Source organism: Lissotriton vulgaris, chromosome 6 (genome assembly GCF_964263255.1).
Source record: "Lissotriton vulgaris chromosome 6, aLisVul1.2, whole genome shotgun sequence".
Lineage (NCBI taxonomy): Eukaryota > Metazoa > Chordata > Amphibia > Caudata > Salamandridae > Lissotriton > Lissotriton vulgaris.
Window position 1 is genome coordinate 246,147,445 of NC_141694.1, and position 16,417 is coordinate 246,163,861.

The window sequence follows — 16,417 nt, forward strand, 5'->3', positions numbered from 1 at the left end:
GTCCGGGGCAGCTAAGCCCCCCTGCTCATACGGTAATTGCAGAACCTTCCACTGCACCCTAGGTTGTTTCCCGGCCCACGCTAGTCGCACCAAGAGTTTGTTCAGGGTTGCAAAGAAGGCTTTCGAGAGGACAATCGGGAGATTATTGAACAGGAACAGAAACCTCAGGAGAATGACCATTTTCATTAAGGCAATCCTCCCCATCAGAGATAACGGGAGTTTAATCCAGAGCTCTACGTCATCCGCAAGTTTGCTGTAAGCGACCCCGTAGTTTTCCCTCAGCATAACGTCAGGGTCCGTGTGGAGCATGATGCCCAGATACCTTATCGGTTCAGTGGACCATTGGAGCGGGTAGTCCATCTCGAAGGGGACAGTGATTGGGGTTAGTGGGAAGGCAACTGATTTCGCCCAGTTAACCTTCAGTCCGGAGAGCGCGCCGAACCTCACAACTTCCCTCAGCACCGACGCCAGGTTATTGGCCGGGTCCCTGACATAAAGCAGGGTGTCGTCCGCATATGTGGAAATGCCCAATTTGTAGGTGGGGTAGTTGATGGCTTCATACGAGTGGTATTCCCGAATCGCACACGCCAGTGGCTCTGCCACAAGGGCGTAGAGTAGCGGGGAAAGGGGGCATCCCTGTCTCGTGCCCCTGGTGATGGAGATCGGCTCCGAGACTGCATCCCCCAATCTGACTCTGGCCGTGGGCTCGTGATAGAGGGCGCCCAGCAGTTGGAGGAAAAGTTCTCCTAGCCCCAACTTTTGCAGCACCTTGCGCATGAAGGGCCACTCCACAGAGTCAAAGGCCTTCTCCATGTCTAGAAAGACCGCAATGGCTTTAGTGTCATGCCTGGTATGCTGCATGGCCCCCATGACCGTGCGGATATTGTAAGTGAGGTTCCTGGCCGGGATAAACCCAGCCTGCTCCGGGGCTACCAGCCCCGGCGCCACTAGTGCCAGCCTGGTAGCCAGCACTTTTGCGTAGAGCTTAGCGTCCACATTAAGAAGGGACAGTGGGCGGTACGAGCCTGGCAGGTCGCTGGGCTTACCAGGTTTGAGTATGGTGACAATCAGCGCCTCTCGCATGGAGAGTGGCATAGCGCCGTTCTCGCAGATTTCGTCAAAGAGGGTGGAGAGGTGGGGTAGCAACTTATCCTTATACGCCTTGTAAAAGGCCACCGTTAGACCATCTATCCCGGGGGCACTGTCCGCTCTCATGGTGGCCAGCGCATCGGATATCTCCTCACGGTGTATGGGGGACATCAGGAATTCCCTCTGCCAATTCTCAAGGAATGGCATCCTGATATAGGCGAGGTAGTTGTCAATTTGGTCCTCAACCCCCGAGATTTTAGTGGTGTAGAGCTCCTCGTAGAATCTCCTGAATTCCGCCAGAATGTGTGTCTCCTCCGTGAGCGTCTCCCCCCCTGAGTCACGCATTTCCGCGATGGTCTGTTTGCGCCTAGTGCCTTTCATGATCCTGGCAAGCAGTGCACCCGGGCGGTCCCCCTCGCCATACGCGCGCGCTGTCGCGTATTTTCCTAAATGTCGCACTTCCCTGTCAGCTTCCTCGTGGAACTCACTCAGAAGGTCTTGCAGGGTCCCATCCCCAGGCAGGTTCGGGTCAAGCAGCTGGCGGCGCTCGTAGTCCGCTATCTGCCCCTCCAGATATTTCAGCCTGCTTCTAATTGCCTTTAGTATCCCTGAGTGTTTCGCCATGACCACCCCCCGCACGTACACCTTAAATGTCTCCCAAACCGTCCCAAAGCTGTCCACTGATCCCAGATTGGTGTCGAAGAAGGTATCTATGTCCTCCCCCAGGTCAGCCCTGAAAGCCTCATCCAGCAGCGAGTAGGGTGGAAAGCGCCACGTGAATGGCGGGATTCTCTGCTGGGGAGTACGCAGCGCCAACAGCACCGGGGAGTGGTCCGACAGAGTGCGGGGAAGCACACTGCAGCCCCTGACCATGGAGAGCAGGAAGTGTGAAGCCAACCAGTAGTCAATCCTGGTATGGATGTTGTGGTACGCTGAGTAATGCGTGTACCCCCCCTTGGCGCTATTTCTTTCCCTCCACACATCTACCAGACCCAGTTTCAACATTTCTGCCTGCATGCACTGCGCCGCCGCCGCCGGGCGCCTGGCAGGGCCCGCAGACCTATCTAGCTCAGGGCTAAAGGTGAAATTGAAGTCCCCACCCCAGATCATATTACCAGCGGCCCATTCAGTACAATGTTCCGCAACCGTTGTATAAAAATCAGGGGAGTCATAGTTCGGGCCATAGACATTCATGACCAGCAGATTGTGGCCCTTGCCCGTGCACTTGCTTAACAAAAACCTCCCCTCCGGGTCCGCCTTTACCAGGGCGAGGGATAACTTGGATTTCGGATTGACCCAGGTGAGGACCCCTCTGGCATGGGTGGTGAAGCCTGCGTAAGTGGAGTGACCCTGGATCCCCCTGTGCATTAGCATCTTACTGTTGTTGGGCAGATGCGTTTCCTGCAGCAGCGCCAAGTCTATGTGGTGTCTCTGTAGATAGTGTAGCACCTTACGGAGTTTCCGATAATCATTCAAACCCCTCACATTCCAGGTAAGAGCCCTGAGGGACTCTGTATCGCTCAGTGAGTCTGCCTGTGGTGTGTTAGCCATTAACAGTGAAGGAGGACAACAATTGTAGTGCAGCGTCGAGGACCCCCCCCCGCCAGTGGCAGCAGCCGCCCACCCATCCTATAGAACATAACATTTTAGAGCACATGTCGGACCTTTCCCCAAACATCCCAAACTTCCCCGAACTCAGAACCCCCATTGCCCCCCACCGCCCACAGTCAACCAACCCCAACCTGGTGTGACCGAAATCCCTACATTCACCCCCCCCACCCATCTTCAAACTCCCCCAAGCAGTCTCAAGAAGAGCCGCAAGCACTATGAGCGCCAGGGCAGAGGTAGCACGCTCAATGTCTCAATCGACCAACGTCCGGTCGTCGCTTCTGCGCAATGTCTTTTGGCTGCCCCTACGCCAGCGCCCCCATTTGCCAGTGCGGCTTTTAAGTAACAAGAACAATATCGTACCCGCCGTACCACCCCCCCCCCCCAGACCCCATCGACCTCTCCCTGTCGTAGGACGTTATCAACACCACCCCCGGGCAGGCTAGTAGAGTCATGGAGAGTGCCGCCCACCACCTTAACCCGTGTGGCCCATACAGATCTCACCCGTGATACCATGTCCAGAATTCCGCTCACTGCAGTGGAGAGCCCAGACTGGGCATCCTCCGGGCCAAGAGGCTTGGATCATGGCACGGCCTCAAGTGGCCAGGTCCTCGGGAGAGACCACTGCGCCCCTCCGTCACACTAGTCTTGCTCATCCAGATCCTCGTTGCCAGCGCCCTCCTCCGCAGGCGCCGTCCGGCTCTCTTTATGCTCCTTGATCCACTGCTTCAGGGATTTTTGCAGCTCCTTCGGGTCGGTGAAAAAATGTGAGTGGCCCTGCCTATTGATGCGCAGCCGTGCCGGATACAACATGGCATAGTCCAAGCCCAGGTCTCTGAGCTGCTGCTTATAGGGGACGAATCGCCGTCTCTCCTCCTGTACCTTGGAGGTGAAGTCAGGGTATAGCGAAATGTTCATTCCCTCGTACTGCAACTCCCCCTTCTCTCGAGCAGCACGGAGGGCAGCATCCCTGTCCCTGTAGTTGAGGAGTTTCGCTATTATCGGCCTAGGGTTCGCCCCTGGAGCGGGCCTCGGGCCCAGGGTGCGGTGGGCTCGCTCCACTATGAACATGGGAGAGAAGGTGTCGTCTCCCAATAGAGTTTTAAGGAGTTTCTCAACAAATAGCTCCATTTTCCCTGTCTGGGTCGACTCCGCCACGCCCGTGACGCGTATGTTGGACCGCCTGGAGCGAGCCTCTAAGTCCTCCGATTTTTCTTGTATCACCTGTAGCAGCCTCCCAAACTGCTTGCGGTCAGCGTCCCACGTTGTCTGCGCCTCCTCCGCCTCCGTCAGCCTGCGCTCTGCCATGTCCAGCCTCTCCGCATGCTTATCCACCCTCTCCGTCATGCGATCCATTCGATACGCCAGGGCGTCAATCTTGGTGCCGATGGCCGTCATGCCCTCCTGTAGGCCTTTCTCCATCGTGTTGAGCATGCCTCTAATTTCTGTGCACAGCGCGGTGTTCGGGTCCGCAGTTGCTCCCGGGGACTGGGCCGCCGGCGGCTCCGGTGCCTTCTGTCTCCTCTGGTCAAACGAAAGTTTCGTTTGCGTCCTATCGGTCTTGCCCATCGCTGCTGCTGATAGGGAGGCCAGTGTCCACAGACCTTATAATGTCAATGGTGCCCCAATGGGACGATGCGGGAGCTGACCTCGTGCACAGGCCGGCACCGGAGGCCGCGCGTTCAGGCCGCTGTCGCGTTTAGGCCTGCGTGCCCAGTGACGCCTCAGGTCAGGGTAGGCACTCGCCTCTTACTTTCCCCCTCCGGGTGCCTCAGTGTCAGGACACCCCCAGTCAGCTCGGGGGTGCAGTGCTCGAGGGTGCAAGGCTCGTGTTGGGTGGCCTCCGTCCCAGAGCTGCCCGTCGCTCCGTAAGGCTCCTTCCGAGTGGTCAGGCCGTCAGGCGGGTTCCCTCCGCAGCATGCAATGGCGCCCGTGAGAGCGCCACGTGTGTGTTCCCAGCGGGGCCGTTTCGCCGCTGGCTCTCACTCGAGTCCTCCGCGCCCCTCCAGGGGTGGAGGCGTCACAGCAGGGGTCCGCAGTGCAGTCGCGGGACGCTGGATGGGTAGCAGCTCCCGCCGGCCACGCCGCTCGCACCACAGCGGGGCTTCCTCTCGCCGGGGCCGCACGTCGGGTGACGCAGCGCGGCCTCGGCGTCCAGGGCAGAGCGGGGATCCCGGCCTGGTCCGCGGCTCTTCGGTCGGCGACGGCGCCGGGGGAACTCGTGCACGCAGCCCCTCAAAAGTCGCGCCGGAGGTCCGCAGGGGGTAGGGGAGGCAGCCCCCGCCGGAATTTCACAGGTTTTGCCGCTTTTGAAGGATATTGGACGGATATTCTGCAGCGCTAGCGCAGAGCTCCGCACTTAAGCGTCCACCATGAACGCCGGCTAGCTCCGCCCCCCAGATTGTGATGCTTTGGTTATCGGTCTATCCCTACCTGCTTGTTTCAACAGTTAATGTTTTCAAATCAATTTGCTTTATTTCTCACTCATTTATGGTATGTGAACAGAGTTATGGTCACCAGGGAATGGGGTAGAAGGTGGTGGAGTGTTAAGTGGATGCATGCTAAATGCCATAATTCTCCTGTTATGTGTGAACCATGCAGACGTGGGGTTGGGGTCTGCTGTGTTTTTGTTCTTTGGATCTTTGCTATACTATTATTTGGCTCTATCTGTTGGGTCGAGATACATCATAGTAGCAAGCCAGTTTGGGTATGAGCTGTGCCACCTGAATTGTTGGTAGTGCTTGAGTGTGTTTTCTGATACTGAGTGTGATTCACACAAAAAAACCATAACCCTTGCACTTTAATGTTTAAGTGTTTGCAATAGTGACACAGTAAGTCTCGGAGCATTGTCTGTAAAATACTGATTGGCATGCTGAGCTGTTAATGGTTTATGATCAATATGACATTTCTAGATGGTTGATATTACCTCTAGACATTGTGACATTAACGATCAGTGCCATTAACTGTAAATGGTTTTTTTTCTCAGCAAATGCCATGTACATGGGAAGCCAGGAAATGGTGAAGGTGGTGGATAGAGACAACCTGACTATTAAGCAACATCTAACGAAGGTAAGCTTAAACTCAGTAATGTATAAGTGACTTGTTAGCCTTCTTAGAACTGTTTATAAATAAGTATTTTCTTTTCATAGGTATATTGTACAAAATATACCTGATAACATCTTTAGACAAGTCTAAATATTTTTTTTTTTTACTGTAAGATGAATGTGTATGCATGACACTCTTTAAGTAAGGTTATATCACACTTTACCCAGAAAAGGCATGTTTTTAGTCCTCCATTCCTCCTAATATAGTTGACTAGTGGTCAAATACTTGGGGGCCCATTAGGATGGCAAGCGGACTTTAGTTCGCCCGCCACCCTAGCGGTACTGGGACCGGCTGCCAGTGGTCCAGCACCGCCAATTAGGATGCGACCACGACCCTGGCGGTCGCATTCCACATCTTTAACATTGCGCCGGGTGCTGCTGTAAGCGGCACCCGCCGCAATGCCAAAGAGGCATGTTGTGCATTGCCATGCACAACGTGGCAGGCACTGTGCAGTGCCTGCCACCTTGTGCATGGCAATGGTACCCCCAAGTGCATCATCCACCCCCCACACCTGGGGGCCTGCAGCGGGCCCCAAAAGCTCATCCCTGCCAGCCTTTAATGGCGGTATTGCCGCCATGGAAAGGCCTTTACCACCAGGCATTATAATATGGATGGTGGTGCCTCCAGGCACCACCACCATATTATGCCCCAGGTCTGCCCGACCGACAGTCGTAACGATTGCTGACCGCCGGAAAAGCAGCGGACGGACTTTCCGTCCGCCGCGGTACCCCCTGCCATGGTAATATGGCGGAGGGGTTAAAGAAGATGTGATGGCGGGCGGATTGCCACCGCCGGCCGGGCGGTGATGATCCGCCCATCATCATAATCACCCCCTTAGTGAAATAAATACAGTGGTACTCGCCACTGTCGAGCAATGGTTCAGCAACACTTTACATTGAAAAGGTATTGTTTTTAATGCCTTTGGACCCCATGGGCAGATCTACAGCAGATTTGGCACTCCCTTAGAGTAGGCAGCAACGATCTTGCATGCCAAATTTTATTCAGTTTGATGTAGGGGGGAAACATTAAAGCCGGTTTTACCATTTTAGCTCTCACAAGTAATTTTGCTATCTTGACCTGAAACTTGGCATGAAAGTAGAATTGTACTTAGAATTTTTGCTGTGACAGCAGGTTTTTGTTTGTTTGTTGTAAATTAATTTGGTAGTTTGTGACATATTAGCATTCGAAAAAGGTACTGGGCCAGCTCGAGAGGGCTAACACTTTTTAAAATCTTTGCCATTTTATATTGAGATTTCCGAAATTTTGATTTCTGTCAATGACGTTTGAGTTGTTTGAGAACTATGATTGGCTTTTGAAAGGGATCTATTTTTTCTGCAATCTTGAAAATATCAATTAGTCAAAATTACAACTTTAGCACAGTGTACAACATTTACAGATAGAGGTGGCGATAAGAGTCAAGCACAATCCCAAGAGAATGCTAGTGACCACTCAGAGCATGGGAACTTAGGGCAGAGGTGGAGATTTACCTCCATAAAATAATGATTGATGTGAAAAACATGATCATACACCACAATCTCATATTCAGAAACAGGCACTGTTTTCTCAAAATAGCATTTTTCAGAATCTCATCAATACCAAAAATTTTGATTTTCTTGTATAATGTGATTTTTACTGAATAAAAACAATCATGATTATGTTTGATGAAGTACCCTGGTAGGATGCACGGGCTGGTACTGCAGGGCCTGACCAAAGATCAGGCCTTAGACCAAACCCCCAATGCCCATGGCACTAGGTCTTGTGCAGCAGGAATAGGATGCAGGACCTGGGCAGCCCCTGTGGCTATCCCCCACTGGGCTTGGCCAATGACTGTGCACAGCACTGTACTGGTACGTGGTCGATGAATGCAGTACATCATAATAAGAACTTTTAAATTTGCTGAAAAAACTACAGGTAATGGTTAGTTATCTTTCAGTGAACATGAAATGGAAAAAGCAATGAAATTCGTAATTTCTGGTATGCAACAAACACCATAACTGATGCCGCCCACAATAACCTGTACAGCACTTTGCTGATGACATATAAACTAACATGCTGTCGAACAAATAGCAAAACATGCTGTGTGCCATAAGCTATGGTCTGCATTGAGCTTTGTATACCATGTGTGTTGGACTTGGCCCTTTTGGCAGGTTCACCCCTAAACTTTTGGCCTTTAAATGTGTCATGATGCTAGTAGTTTTTAGCCTCTGCGCTCTTTAGCACTGTGGCTCAGTGTAAAGTGTGTGCGCTCTCTGAGTGCGTGTGGTGAGATTGGCCTGCCCTCCCATAGGAATGCATGAGGGATATGTGTGTCCATGGTAATTCCTGATATGAGAGGAGTGCAGGGGCGAGTTTAATATGTACGAACTCATGAGAATAAATGCTGCGCAATGGTGTGCGCAGATTTATTGTGACTAGTGGCGAAGTGCCTTTAGAAGCTGGCATTTCTGTGTGCAGTGTGTCTGCCTGCCTAATGTGAATTGCATGTCTGGCTTGGGATTGACAGGGGCTGGCTGGTTTGGTTGGCTCCAGGAGCCAGGATGTGTCTGCCCGGTGGTGAATAGGGAGATCTGCATGTAGATGGGAGGGAGGAGTTGCACCTGGGACCTGAATAGGGCTGTGCCTTCCCTCCACAATGCTGGCTCCACCTCCAGTGGCGCGTCTGATGTCCCTAGCCTGTCCTGTGAATAGAGAGGGGAGCTGAGCAAACCAAAGTGCTCCTGAACCAGTTGTATCTGGTTCTCCCCTTGCCCTACAGTTGTAGACAAAGGATTTAGTGGTATAAGAAGGCCCCATAAAAATGTTCTCTTTTTGAATCCTGACAGAGGGGGGCTTCCTGCTGGTGGGGCCCAGGAGGGACCGCCATGTGGGCTGCTTCCTGTGTGCTGGCCCCTGGACCCTACATTGCCCCCCTGATTCCTCCAGGACTTCTTAGACCTCTTGCTCTTGATATTGACCTTGCAAGACTTTCAGCAGCCTTCCTGTGCTTTATTTTGAGACTGGGCGCGCTTTGATTTAATTTCCCTAGGAGGGGGAGAGCCTGGGGGCTGAGCAGCGCGGAGCTGCAGCCCTTGCAGAGGGAATCCCCCTCGTAGGGATTTCCCCCTCCTTTTGGGCTTTGGCGGGTGCTCACCCCGCTTATTCCTCTCTAGTTAAGCAGGTGCCCACCCTGCGTCGTAGCGTGTTATTTTACTTGATGCGCGGGTGCCTACCCCGTGATTTTTTCCTCCTGGGTTGAGCGGGTGCCCACCCCGCTTGCTACTTTTTGTGTAAAGAGGTAGCCTACCCCTCATTGTGTTCGAAATTGCCGCCACCGTCCAGCCGTGGCCGCCCGGAAGTTAGGCAAGTCGGCCTGTGACGTGGGCGGGGCCGTGGCAGGACCGGAAGCTGTGCGGCGTCAGTGCGGGGCTCCCGTGAGTCGATGGGAGCCCAGGGTGTACAGCACGAGGGAGAACTGGAGCCCACCCTGGATCAGGAGAGAGGATCCCCGGGTCCCAGGAGAAGAGTAGAAGCGGCAGATGCCGCCGATGGCAGCGCGGGGTTCCCGCGAGGAGAGGGTAGCCCTGCAAGTGCTGCAGACCGCCGCCGGAGTCTCCCCAGCTAAGGAGAAGCCCAGAGTCCCCGCCCAGAAAGCCAGTGAGTTTAAGACGGCTGGAAGAAGGGGGGGGGGGCAGAGGCACCCGGTCAGAGCGGCCCCGTTTGTACAGCTGGCTGCTCCAACGTGGGCACATTGTTGTTTAGAGGGCCCAGAGGGGCCCATGCTTTTATTGTGTAGAGCCAGAGTGGCCCGTGACCCATTTTCTCAGTGCCCCAGTGTGAAGCTGACTTTTACAACTTCGCCGCAGTTGTGGGCCCCTGCAATGCTTGGGGGCTGTTTATTTTGGTGCCCCAGAGAGCCCCAGAGTCTGAGGGGCATTTCGAAGCACATTGTTGGTGCCTGGGCGGTCCAGCAAGAGAGCGGGCTGCCCAAACGAGGGTGGCATGTCTTAAGCGCCCCAGCAAGGCCCAGAGCGTACAGGTGTGCCAGGGCCCCCACTTTTTGTTCTATCCCCAGCTGCGCCGCATCAGCGCGGGCAGCTGCAACGTGTGGCGCAATTCTTGAGAGAGTCCCTGAGAAAACAGAAGTGGCACAAGAGGTGTCAAGCCTTCCCCATTGTTCCCAGCTGCGCAGCAATTAGTGCCAGCTGCACCGTTTAGGCGCACAGTTCTTTGGGGGCATGCCTTGTGAAGTCAGGCGTGAGATGCACTCCTTTGCCCCACACTTTCTCAGCTGCCCAGAAAGTAGTGGGCAGCTGCTACGTTTAGGTTTGCGCAGTGGCGCACCCTTGACTTTCGCTGCCTAGGCAGTAGCCCTGACTTTGTGGACATAGGGCATTTGAGCCCCCTTATTGGATGGCCAGTTGGCCAGGGGGACAGTTATATTAATAGGGCGCCAGGCCCAAATGTGATTTATGTGCTCAATGAGATATAGTGCTAGGAAATGTATTCAGTATGTTTTACGCACCCTGTTTGATACCTCTAAATATGGTTTATGATTATGAGGTTATTCTGCATATCATGGTTTATGCTAGTGAGATGATGTTTCACTCTGTGATTTACGCCCCTAATGTGAGTTATACTTAGGAGGTTATGGTCTAATGTTTTTAGACTTCTGTGATACTGTGCATAATGTAGTTTATGTCACAGACTGATGCTAAGTACCGTGATTACCAGTGTTTACTGTTTGTACGTTTATGATCTGTTTTACTTTTACCAAGTTCGCTTTGTGATGGTTCTGACCGTCGTCCATGTGGCCCTGTCAGGTGTAAAAAATTCCCTTGTAAATATTGCCCAGTGCCAGTTGGCACAGTGTATATTATGTGTTTACTATTCTTATGTGTTTTGAGAATACAAAGGCTATTTTTGATATAACCTTGTGTGGAGTTCCTTTTGTAACGTGCCTGGAATGTTGTTGCTGTTGTGTGCGTGCACAAATGCTTTACACATGGCATCCGGGATAAGCCTGACTGCTCGTGCCAAGCTACCAAGAGGGTGAGCAGGGGTGATCTTTGGCGTGTAACTCCCCAGCCCTGACTACAGTGGTAGTCTCTGCCTGGCTTTGGCACAAGCCTTAGCCAACCAGAGATCCTATTTATAACAATGACTGTAAGATTTCAAGTTTTTTTGGTTTTAAGTTCCTTTTACAATAACAAATTTATAGCTGCCTTTTTTCAGTCCAAAAGTATTTTATATATATTTGTATACATATACATTTCGTAGTGGTGGTAGCCACTGAATAGTTATAGTTAGGTCTGCATTAGTGTAGAAAATGCTTTTTTGGTTTGCTAAGAACTTTAATACTGTTTGACGTATCTTCACGAAACTTTCCAAAAAGTTGCTCTTATGAGCCTTGTTTCTTTATGGGAAGTTTCGGGGTGATCTGTCAATCGGGGCCAAGAAAAGGAAGGGGTTCCCAAAACGCAAAGTCCCCATGAATTTTTAGGCAGCACTACCTCAAAAACTGCTGAATGGAATTCCACCAAATTTGGCAGGTAGCTAGATCGTGATCCAGAAAAGCGTGCTTTTTGTAATTTGTAATAAATCCGTTCAGTAGTTTTAGAGAAATTAAGGATCAACATTATTTGTATATCTAGACGTTTTGGTTCAAAGGACAACCAAATTTGTTTTAAAAACAGAGCGATCTGATTGGCCTAGGTGGCATTTTTTTCCTTGGGCCCACTCGGCAGGAGCAATTCTTCTGCCTGAGTGAGAGCATTGATGGGGGCTGTCTGCAACATGGGAAACATCCTTTACAACGCAACTTTTACCACGCAGTGCTTTTACATCGCAACTTTTACAACGCAAACCATTACAACGCATTGCGCTGGGGGGCGCTCTAGGATAGGGAATAGATTTAATTTACTATCCAACACCTTCCCTACTATCCACGGGGACTGGAGTTGGAATAGTAAATTAAACTATTCACTATCCAGCACCCCTCAACACATGGTTCTTCACCATGTCCCGGAGGGGGGGGGGGCTACCCTTCGGAGACTATGTTTCCCTGCTCGACATAGTGCCAGCATACCCTGCCTGCACTCTCCTAGATAGGAAACTTCACTGTGCTCCCACCCTGCGGGAGTAAAATAAATGCTGCCCCTGGCAGATAAAAGGTACCGGCTCCCTCCAGCACCCAGTATTGTGCCTCCCGGGCAGGGTATTTGATGCAGCCCCCTAAAGAGTGCTTTGTGAGTGCCCCAGATGGGCAATGGGGTACCATCCCAGCGCCCCGGGGGAAGGGGACCCAGAGCCGCTAATGTCTCGAGGAGGGGGCCTCACATCCCACCACCCCTTAACAAAAGAAAGGCACCAAGGAAGTGGTCCCTGGGCTAATACATGTCTCAGGGCGGGCCCACATCCCCTCCCATTATTAAAAAATAACGTTCCTGGTGGCTCAGGGAGGGGAACCGCATGCCCCCTCCCCTACTACAAAAAAAGGCTCTGGGGGAGTGGCTCCCCAGGGATGTAGTGGCTCGGGGAAAAAGCCTGCGAGATATTGATTGATGAGGTGAGGATTTTGAAGATAGAATTATTCATCAGAAGAATAGGATATTAGCGTTTGTTGCCTTAACAGTGTTTCTGGTAGATAATCAATCAAGCATTTGTAAAGCGCACTACTTAAGGCGTTGAGGGGTGGGGGAAAGCTGCTACTGTTCGAAAAGCCAGGTCTTGAGGAGTCTTCTGAAGGTCAGTAGGTCTTGGGTTTGCCGTAGGCAGATGGGGAGGGTGTTCTATGCCTTGGCGGCAAGGTGGACATTCCTCCTGCTCTTCCCCATGTTGTGAGGAGTGGTGTATGTTTCTAAGGTTCCAAGTCAATTTTTTCTGCACTTCTTTCTTTTAACTTTCCTCAACCTTGTTTCCACCACTAAGGAAGTGGAAAAAAGCACCAGAACTCACTTAAGACCACGATGGTGGTATCATATGTATGTTTGATATCACATCTGGGGAGGTACTGGATTCTAGTAGAAGCTAGGGCAACACCTACCAGCACAGGAGCTATTTCAGCTGCTTTGATTTAAGTCAGGCGCTTTGAAAAATGCTATATGTGAGGAGTCTGTTGGCAAGCAAAGTACACCACAGAAATATGGTCACTGAAGTAAGTCACTTAGTCATTAGCCCCCTAAAAAGTAGAGCAATAGGTCATCAACGTTTAAGGCCAAACTTGTGCTTGGCATTCTTCTTAAGCATTGTGGCATAACTTTGGACTTTCTAGAATTCATTTTTAGAAAACATCAGCTGCAGAAGCTTTCAAACACTAGAATTATTTCCTGATGTTCTTTCTCCCTTTGACAAAACTACTGTGGTTTTGGAAAACTGGAAAATTGGGTGTTTCATTTCATTTTTTCAATAATAAAAACAAGAGGGAAAGTTCACAATCCTGGAGGACTGCAATCCTTACATTGAAGTGGTCAATTGCCATTACATTTGTCTCTTACAATATTTCTTTTTAATTGGCCATTTTATATTTCAGCAGAATAGCATCTGTACCACAATGTGCTTCCACAAACAACATCAAAAACAGTCTGCAAGCCCATGAGTTACAAACAAATTGTAATTCAAATGACGTCCTGCTGTTGTGCATGTGTTAAACGCAAATTTAGATGCATGTCAGCAGCTCTCTTCCCATATGTAAGCCATACTTGATATGTTGTATCCAATAAAAATGCTTAGCCATGTATGATTTACTCTACTAAAGAACTATGCATCAGATGTTAGTCTTTAGCATGCAGCTTTATCTTAAGAACCCTTTCTGAATGTAAGCACAATGAAACTGCTGCTACAAGATTTAGAAGGTTAGTGACAGAATATTGAAGCCATAAACATTGTGTCAAAAATATTGATCAGAAAAATGTAGTTTTTCTGTACATACAATATTGTTATAAACTCAACAAAATGTGTACAAAATAATGGTTATGTATGTAAATATATATGGTTACAAATATCAAAAATTCAATATTTTAACTTGTTTAAATAATAATTCGATATATAACACTATAGTTATTTAAACACACACTATATATATTTATATGTGTATGTTGATATACACATATCAATTAAAAAAATGAAAATATTAATTATAATTTGTAAAAAAAATGTGTATTTACTATTATAACATATATATATATATATATTTACATACTAATAAAATAACAAATAAATACTATAACAAATAAAGTAGAAAACACGTTAAAAACTTTACAATTTAATTATACATAAACAGTAAGCAATAGGAAAACATATGTTTTACTAACAATATCTTAAAAATAACATACATTTCTTGATATAAAAAATATAAAATTAAAACAAAAGAGCAAATAATAATACATAAATAAACAATACTAACAAAACTTTTACAGTTTACAAATAATAAATGTACTAGTCCCACTCCAGTCGATGCAACAAAAAGGAAAGCATTGGAAAGCGCTGGAATCTGTATGGGTACAATTTACTATTCCCACTGCAGTTGGTGAAACAGTAGGTAAAGCGTTGGACTCAGGAGGGATAAAATGTACTATTCCCACTCCATTCAGGGCTACAGTAGGGAAAGCATTGGACTCAGTAGGATAACATTTAGTTTTCCCACTCCAGTAAGTGCACCATGAGAGAAAGCTTTGGATTGCGGAGGGGTAACATTTACTATTCCCACTCCAGTCTGTGCAATAGTAGGGAAAGCGTTGGACTGAATAGGGGTAAAAGTTACTATTCCAACTCCAGTCTTGGGATCAATATACATGATAGCACTGATTAAAAAGCATTGCAGTTAATAGAAGGTTTTAGGACTTTAGTGACATTATAAATCATTTGTTGATGGTACCATACTCATTTTAGGAATTGTGGTGTGTTCTAAGGTGATTTTACCACATGAAAAAGCCTTCTGCTGGGATATCATGAATCATGTTTGAAAGGAAACTATTATCTCATGCTTTTCCCACAGTGGTTTGGAAGGGGATCTATAAGCTAAACTGAAAGCATATTTTCTGTAAATTCACATTATCTTTCTCAGTCATGTGAGAATGAAGTCTGACATTCTCAGTAAAACATGTACATCCATAAAACATGTACATCCATGTACATCCAACAAGGACAGATACTGTCAGTTGATTCCTTTGTGTTCTACTGCAGCCTCCCAGAGTGTTCTAAAGAGTGTTCTAGAGAACAACTAGAGAGCTAACAGTCCTACTTATTACAAAGGTATGGCACACCTGAAGCCATCTTGATTGGAATAAAGTAGTAACTCTTAAAACATTTAATTTAAAAAGGAACAAAATGAGGGGAGATATTTTGCCATATAAAGTATGATTAGTGCTGCAGAAAGAAAAATTAGGGCACATTTTGAGTGACTTCTCAAATCCTCTTCTATTTCATTAAAACATTCTGACATGTAGTCTCCCAAGTTGGCCACCAGAGACAAAAGAGCCCAAATGTAGCCCAAATATCACCCAGATGTAGCCCAAGTATAGCCCAATGACAGAATGTCCCAGAGTGTTCTAAAGAACAACTAGAGCGCTAACAGTCTTACTTATGACAAAAGTATGACACACCTGAAGTCATCTTGATTGGAATAAAGTGGTAACACTTAAAACATTTAATTTGTAAAGGAACAAAATGAGGGGGCTCATTTTGCCATGGAAACTATGATTAGTGCTGAAGGAAGAAAAATTGGGCCACATTTTGACTTCTCAAATCTTCTTCTATTTCATTAAAAAAATTCTGACATGCAGACTGAAACATGCACTTTGAATACCAGCAGCAGACTTCCCTGGTGAGCAGTAGCTTTACTACAGTGATCTAATGAGCAACTAGAGTGCTAATATTCAGAATTTATTGCAAATGTGTGACACATCTGAATGCCTTCTTGATGGAACCAAAGTAAACAAGCATTGAAAATGCAATAGGTCTCGCCCTCGTTTAAGTTAAAGCCATTCTGTTTGTAATGAGGTGGCTTTTTAGCTTTGCTTTTATTAGTGTTTTTCAAACTTTCATGTAAATAACATGCATATATATGTATATGTATGAATGCATTTATATTTGTATTTATAATGATATGCAGATTAAAGATGTTTATATATGTATGTATATAAATATACAGAGGGAGTAGTAGAGAGTAGTAGAGAGTGAGTAGATGAGAGAGAGAATAGGAGAGAGTAGTAGAGAGTGAGTAGTAGAGAGTAGTAGAGAGAGAGTAGTAGAGAATGAGTAGTAGAGAGTGAGTAGTAGAGAGTAGAGTGAGAAGTAGAGAGTGAGTAATAGAGAGTAGTAGAGAGTGAGTAGTAAAGAGTGAGTAGTGGAGAGAGTAGTAGAGAGTGAGTAGTAGAGAGTAGAGAGTAGCAGAGAGTGAATAGTAGAGAGTAGTAGATAGTGAGTAGTAGGGAGTGAGTAGTAGAGAGAGAGTAGTAGAGTAGTAGAGAATGAGTAGTAGAGAGTGAGTATTAGAGAGTAGTGGAGTAGTAGAGAGTGAGTAGTAGAGAGTAGTGGAGAATATTCCAAAGTTTGGCACAGCACCACTTGCACAACAAGTCCAATCAAATCATCACTTTGAGTCCTTATTGAAGCGCTGAATCTTGGTGTATATTCAAAT

The 16,417-nt window shown here is 48.2% G+C and overlaps 1 protein-coding gene across 2 annotated transcripts in view; it reads left to right on the forward strand.

The window, feature by feature from the left end:
- The window catches only part of LDAH (lipid droplet associated hydrolase), a 1,359,976-nt gene that overhangs the window by 1,011,048 nt on the left and 332,511 nt on the right, over positions 1-16,417 (forward strand). For both annotated transcript variants that reach the window (XM_086926275.1, XM_086926276.1), the window contains exon 6: positions 5,684-5,766. In XM_086926275.1, the coding sequence (XP_086782401.1) occupies positions 5,684-5,766 (83 nt within the window). The remainder of the gene's footprint in view (positions 1-5,683; positions 5,767-16,417) is intronic.